This window comes from Ictalurus punctatus, chromosome 14 (genome assembly GCF_001660625.3).
Source record: "Ictalurus punctatus breed USDA103 chromosome 14, Coco_2.0, whole genome shotgun sequence".
Taxonomy (NCBI): domain Eukaryota; kingdom Metazoa; phylum Chordata; class Actinopteri; order Siluriformes; family Ictaluridae; genus Ictalurus; species Ictalurus punctatus.
Genome location: NC_030429.2, coordinates 5,573,252 through 5,579,745, shown reverse-complemented (window position 1 = coordinate 5,579,745; position 6,494 = coordinate 5,573,252). Strand labels below are relative to the sequence as shown.

The 6,494-nt window shown below is 36.4% G+C and overlaps 1 protein-coding gene across 1 annotated transcript; it reads right to left on the bottom strand.

Moving 5' to 3' along the window:
* Positions 1-515: 515 nt before the first annotated feature.
* Positions 516-2,822, bottom strand: im:7150988 (Golgi-associated plant pathogenesis-related protein 1). The gene is made up of 6 exons (XM_017484736.3): positions 2,784-2,822; positions 2,634-2,659; positions 2,315-2,524; positions 1,250-1,327; positions 943-1,092; positions 516-745 (listed from the first exon to the last, which is right to left on the bottom strand). Exons 2-6 carry the CDS (start codon positions 2,638-2,640, stop codon positions 738-740), a joined length of 453 nt encoding a protein of 150 aa, XP_017340225.3. The 5' UTR covers positions 2,641-2,659; positions 2,784-2,822; the 3' UTR covers positions 516-737.
* Positions 2,823-6,494: the final 3,672 nt, after the last annotated feature.

The following is a 6,494-nucleotide window of genomic DNA, read 5'->3' as shown; positions in this document are numbered from 1 at the left end:
TGCTTTTTGACGTAACTGTAATGGTTACAGTGGGGGCGGGGGGTGGTGGAAGAAAACTAGAGAACACGGAGCAAATCCACATGGACACTGGAAGAATGAAATGAAACTCTACACAGAAAGTAACCTATGCTCAGAATTCTGGACCGTGATGCTGTGAGGCAACAATGCTACATGCTGATTTTGTTTTGTGCTGCAATAATTCTGTTTCTCCTGGCCACCGTACGTTATAGAATGTAGACAGTACTAGCTGGTCCAGCCCTCTAAAAATAGGTTTTAGGCATGGTCTGAATCTTAATCTGCTCTATAAAATCAGTTTACTTTGTCCTTTTAAAACTTCTTCTCCTGTTTGTGATCCCTCTAATGCTTTCCCCCCATATTTTCACAACCTTAACTTACTGTGTCTTTTTTTTCTACATACTCTTAGTTTTCTCTAAATATATTTGCTATTATTTTTGTTATACCATTAAATCATATTGTGGTTCTTATTTGCCACACTAATACACAAGAACACATAATAAACAAGCAGTGTGCTTCATTTTATTCATCTGATTACAATTTATAAACAAGAGTTTATTTGTCAAATAACACGTTAGTTATGCCACAATTACAAATTATTATTATATGATGCTTTGAAAAATCAAAAGTTATTTTATTGTACAGAATTTCAAAAGCTTCTCTGAAATATATTGTGCTTTAGTAGACATCCATATCTCTTAGATGTTTCACCAGCTGATGTCTCAATTCCCTTAAGAATAAAGAGAAATGATCATTAGAAATATTACAGCTTTCTTCAAGGTTACACACTAAATAAAACTAGAACAAATATTCATAAATAGAGAATATCAACTTATAGACAAGCAGTGTATTAACAACATAATCTGTTTTCTAATAAGGAAAAAACAGGAAAGAATGGAATACATTTTTTCATGTTTTCATGGCTACCTGCAGGCAAAACATTGTCCTGAAAGAATCCTGGATTGGCTATGTTTCCTGCAGGTTTGTACTGACCAACCACAAAGACAGTGTTTCCATCAGTGGCTAAGCCCACTCCAACTTCTTTGGTTGATTTCCAAACAACCTGGGTGAAGTGTCCTACAAATGACAGTGAATCAGATTCATTTGATGTTTTTATAAATTATGAACTAAAGATGGACTATTTGCAAATACATTGTATTGATTTTAATTTTCTTCTTATTTTCTTTGTACAACAATGAATACATTCTTCAGTTATTTCCACAATAATTTTTACCTGTGTTGGACAGAAATCCAGGTTTACTGAAATCATAGTCTTTAATCTCGCTGTACCAGCTGTCCACAGGCTCCTCTCCTAATGTAAGTACGTAGGAAAGTAAGTAAGTAATTAAGTAAGCAAAATGTATTTAAAGCAACATCATACAATTAATGGACAGAAATTATACAGAGAAAATGCAGAGAAAATTTTAGAGCATGAAAACAAAACTGATGGGTTTTTAAAATAAAATCTAAATAATTTATCTTATGCTAAGCATTACTGAAAAGTTTGTTGCCAGTAGTTTTATTCGTTAGTAACAGCATTATCGGCGTCAGCGTCGTGGAGGGAGAACACTTTAGATTCCAGAAAATTATATCTATTGAAATTGTACTCAAAAGGTACAGTCTGCATTTCTAAAACATCAGAATGGTGATCTGGTAGCTTTAGGTTTGCTAAACAGACAAATTGTTCCCTTTCAGATTAATAGAAACATAGATGCAAGAGCCAGTAATAAATTATCAAACATTTTGTTATTATGTTATCGTTAAATATTCACTCATTCCTTTTCAGTAGCCAAATTATCTTGGTCAGGGTCTTGGCGTAGCCTGACATGTTTTTTGGACGTGGGAGGAAACCTCAGAACCTGGAGTGTCCAGAAATCTATTTATTCACTGTTCAGTCGCTAACCACCATAAAAGCACAACATTGTTAGCGAAAAAAGAACTAGCTCCTAGTGTCATATTCCCTACAAAGAAATTTTTTGGCGTCAGAAACCTTGTGGTCAGAAGCAACAACACACCCTGTTGTAAACAGCATAGGCACATCTGTTTCTGCCTGTAAATGCTGTAATTACTATTTACTGCAGCTCAGGAAAGCCTTTTTTACAACGTGTGTCTAATAATTTAGCTGCCTAGTCTGAAACAATTCAATAATATAATAAATTGTAAGTGTTTAATTGTTTCATAGATGTCATTCAAGAAGATGCACAAATTCAGTTTGTCAATGTAAAATATCAGGAGTAGTCATAAGCTAGCACAGAGTTGTCCAATGTAACACATACTATTATATACTGTTTTGACTTGCCTGTAAGTTTCTTTGGAGCAGAACTCTGGAAATAATAGAGATTCTCGCCGTTGTCGGTGTCACTGTGCTGCAAGGCTTTAGTGGACAGTAACTGATCAGCCCAAGCCTGTGCAGAACTACATAAGTCTTGACTTATGGTCAAAGCAGGGGCTCCATGTTTCTTTCTGTACTCATTATGTTTGGCAAGGAACTTTGCCTCAAGGTTTGCATCTGAGGATGAAATATAATGAGTAAGTATGGCTTAGAACGAAAACCAATAACTGTTGCTTAAAGGGAATACAGATGAATATAAAAACCAGTATAGCAATAACTGACTAACCTGCCATTGCTGCTAAGGATGTGATGCTGCAATATGTATAAACAGACATACATATTTGTTCTGATTCTCTATTCATTAATACATGCAAACATATCTGCTATATAAAGAAATATTATTTAAATGTGCATTATTTACACTGCAGCATCCTACCGTGTCTTTTCTCCTTGCCTCTCGGAGGTTGCAGTTATCTTCTCAGCCTGATGCGGCAGTGAACACAACATTGGTATTTATAGATTTCTCATTCTAAGCTGCAGAAGGAGGAGACTCAACTGCTCCATCCTGGTAGTTTTGGTTAAGGATTAATCCCTTTCCAGGGAATTAAAATTCTACCTTTCCTTGGAAAAGTATATCCGTTACTCATTATAGGTTTTAAGCCTTTCATCAGATTCTGAGGTTGGTGTGTAAATTCAAAGTTATTGTCATTCTGAACTGATTATTGTTATTAAAGAGTTCCTGAGAGCTCAGCCCTTATTACCTACGGTGTAATGTTCCATACTGGCTGCTGCTAAGAAGTAGCAGTTATGATTAATAATTTATAATGGTTTAAGAAGAAAATTCCTGAACCTGTTTGCAGCCATAATCTGCAACGTTATCAGTCTGAGTATGTTAAATTATATGAAAATATTTAAATAATGTAGTTATATGAACACATCAGTGTTAAATTCTCACAACATTAACATAAACATGAATTCAAAACAATATATAGGTTTTTTTTACTTTATTATGTTTTAGGGTGCATGGCAGCTTAGTGGTTAGCACGTTCACCTCACACCGCCAGAGTTGGGGGTTCGATTCCTGCCGCTCTTCTGTGTGTGTGTAGTTTGCATGTTCTCCCTGTGCTGTGGGGGTTTCTTATCTAATCTTATCTTAATCTAATCTAGAGGTGACGAAAGCATGAACTAGTATTTCTGCATCATGTAGTGACAATATATTTCTTATCTTAGAAATATTTCTGAGATGAAAGAAGGCTATCCTAGTAATATTATCTACATGAGCATCAAATGAAAGACTGGAGTTAATAATCACTCCAAAGTCTTTTACTGCTGCACATGATGAAACAGAAAGTCCATCCAGAGTTACTATGTAATCAGAAAGATTATTTCTAGCTACACGTGATCCTAATAATCGTATTTCTGTTTTATCAGAATTAAGTAAAAGGAAGTTAGTTAACATCCAACGTCTAATGTCCTTTTCACAATCCTCAACCTTACTAAGCTTCTGTCTGTCCTTCTGGCTTCGCTGAAACATACAACTGTGTATCATCAGCATAACAGTGGAAGCTAATACCATGCTTACGAATAATTTGTCCTAGGGGTAGCATATATAAAGTAAAAAGCAGTGGGCCTAAAACAGAACCCTGTGGAACTCCAAAGGTAACCTCAGTATGCGTGGAGAAGTCTTCATTTACATCTACGAACTGATAACGATACGGCCAAATAAGACCTGAGCCAGGAGAGGACTGTTCCCTTAATACCAACAACATTTTCTAATCTATCAAGGAGAATAGTATGATCTATAGTATCAAAAGCTGCACTAAGGTCAAGTAACACAAGCAGCGAGACACAACCCTGATCGTAGGTCAGTAGTAGATCATTTACTACTTTAACTAACGCTGTCTCTGTGCTATGATGAGGTCTAAATCCTGACTGATACATTTCATGAATGTTATTCCTATCTAAGTACGAGCATAACTGCTTTGCTACAAACTTTTCTAAAATCTTAGAGATGAAGGGGAGATTTGATATTGGTCTATAGCTGGACAGTTGAGAGGGTTCAAGGTCAGTTTTTTTAATCAAGGGTTTAATAACTGCTAATTTAAGTGATTTAGGTACATAGCCAGTGCTTAGGGAAGAATTGATTATATTTAAAAGTGATTCAATTACTCCTGGACAAATCTGTTTAAACAAACATGTAGGTACAGGATCTAGTATGCAAGTTGATGAATTGGCTGAAGAGATTAATGTAACTAGTTCGGTCTCTCTAAGCGGAGCAAAACACTCTAAACATTGATCTGATATTGCTACATTAACATCTAATGGGTTTGTTACAGTACTGTCCGGTTTTAATTTAATGGCCTGTATTTCACGTCTAATATTGTCAACCTTATCAATGAAAAATTTCATGAAATCTTCACTGCTATGTAATGATTGAGTGTTTCTCTCTGTAGTGGTTTTATTCCTAGTTAATTTTGCTACCGTGTTGAAAAGGAATCTAGAATTGTTTTTGTTGTCTCCTATTAAGGTGGAGAAATAGATTTTTCTAGCATCGCCAAGAGATTTTCTGTATTTCAGTAGGCTCTCCTTCCATGCTGTTTGGAATATCACCAGTTTGGTTTGACGCCATTTACGTTCTAATTGTCGAGTTGTCTGTTTTAAGGTACGCGTTTGATTGTTATACCAGGGTGCTAATTTTTTCTCTCTAATTATTTTTCTTTTCGGTGGAGCCACTCTATCTAGCGTGTAGCGGAGTGTTGACTCCAAGCTTTCAGTCGCCTGATCGAGTTCTATCGGATCTGACGGTGATCCAAATCTAATTGAAGTTTCTGCGAGGTTATTTATGAAGCGCAGTGCAGTAGCTGATGTGTAGGTACGTTTTACGCTGTAGTGAGGCGAGGTGGAAATATTATGATCCATATGTATTATGAACGAGATAAGATAATGGTCTGAGACAACTTCAGACTGCGGAAAAATTACGATATTTTCTATACTTAATCCGTATGTTAGTATCAGATCAAGAGTGTGACCACCATTATGAGTAGGCCCGATCACGTTCTGATTAATCCCTACCGAGTCTAAGATGGACACAACCGCTATTCTTTGAGGGTCTTCCAGGCTATCAAAATGAATATTAAAATCTCCGACGATTAATGCTTTATCTACAGACACAACCAGGTTTGAGACAAAGTCTGCAAATTCACTAGGAAATTCAGTATATGGCCCCAAATAAATTGTTGTTTTTTTTTTACAAGATTTCTCAGTTCAATTAAAAATCTACTTCTTACTTAGACTTTTAATTCTAGAGGATATACTTGAACCTATTTCCAACACTAGCAGTGTGTGTGTCCAATTGATTACAGCTTTTGCTGAACTGTTTACAGTTATGAGATTGACGTGTGTTTTATGCTGTGTCATGTAATATCGGAGAAGGGCTAGAAACTAGGTTTCCCATCAGCAACTGCACCTTGTCACATGTCTCAATTCACCTGTTTCACGTTTAGCTCATTAGCACTGGTGTGTCAATCGCAACATTCAGCACTGCACTGTTGTCCTACGTTACTTGTTCTGTCTCCATGTATCATGTTATGCTTGTCTTGTTCCATGTAAGTCTTGTGTTGTGCTTTATTTGATACTTTATTAATTTGATACTGGTTAATAATCAGACTGTAACTGTTTTTAGTTTTCACACATTGCAATATTTGGAGCATGCCCAATTTTTTTTCTTTTATATTATTCCGATAAAATAACACTGTTAGAATTTTCTCCACTGCCTTCATCATAGTAGCCATACCATCACGTTGATTCTCCTCATCACTGGAATTAGTTTTGCTTGGCAGTGGTCTGCACAATACTGTGAAGTGAAGTGGAGCTCATGTCAGGTGACATGGAAAAGATCCACATCTTCTTCATGCAGATATGGTTTGCATTTATATAGCGCTTTTTAAACTTAGCGGTTATACAAAGTGCTTTAGACTGTTTCTCGTTCACCCATTCACACACACACACACACACACACACACACACACACACACACACACACACACACACACACACACACACACACACACACACACACACACACACTCTAACACACTAGTGGCAGCAGAGCTACCATACAAGGTGCTAGCCTGCCATCGGGAGCAAC

Excerpts from the sequence above, each read along its gene's own strand:
- im:7150988 (XM_017484736.3), bottom strand. Across the intron at positions 1,328-2,314 it reads TGCTCCAAAGAAACTTACAG|GAGAGGAGCCTGTGGACAGC; the intron begins GCAAGTCAAAAC and ends TACTTACATTAG. Across the intron at positions 1,093-1,249 it reads TGGATTTCTGTCCAACACAG|GACACTTCACCCAGGTTGTT; the intron begins GTAAAAATTATT and ends TGTCATTTGTAG.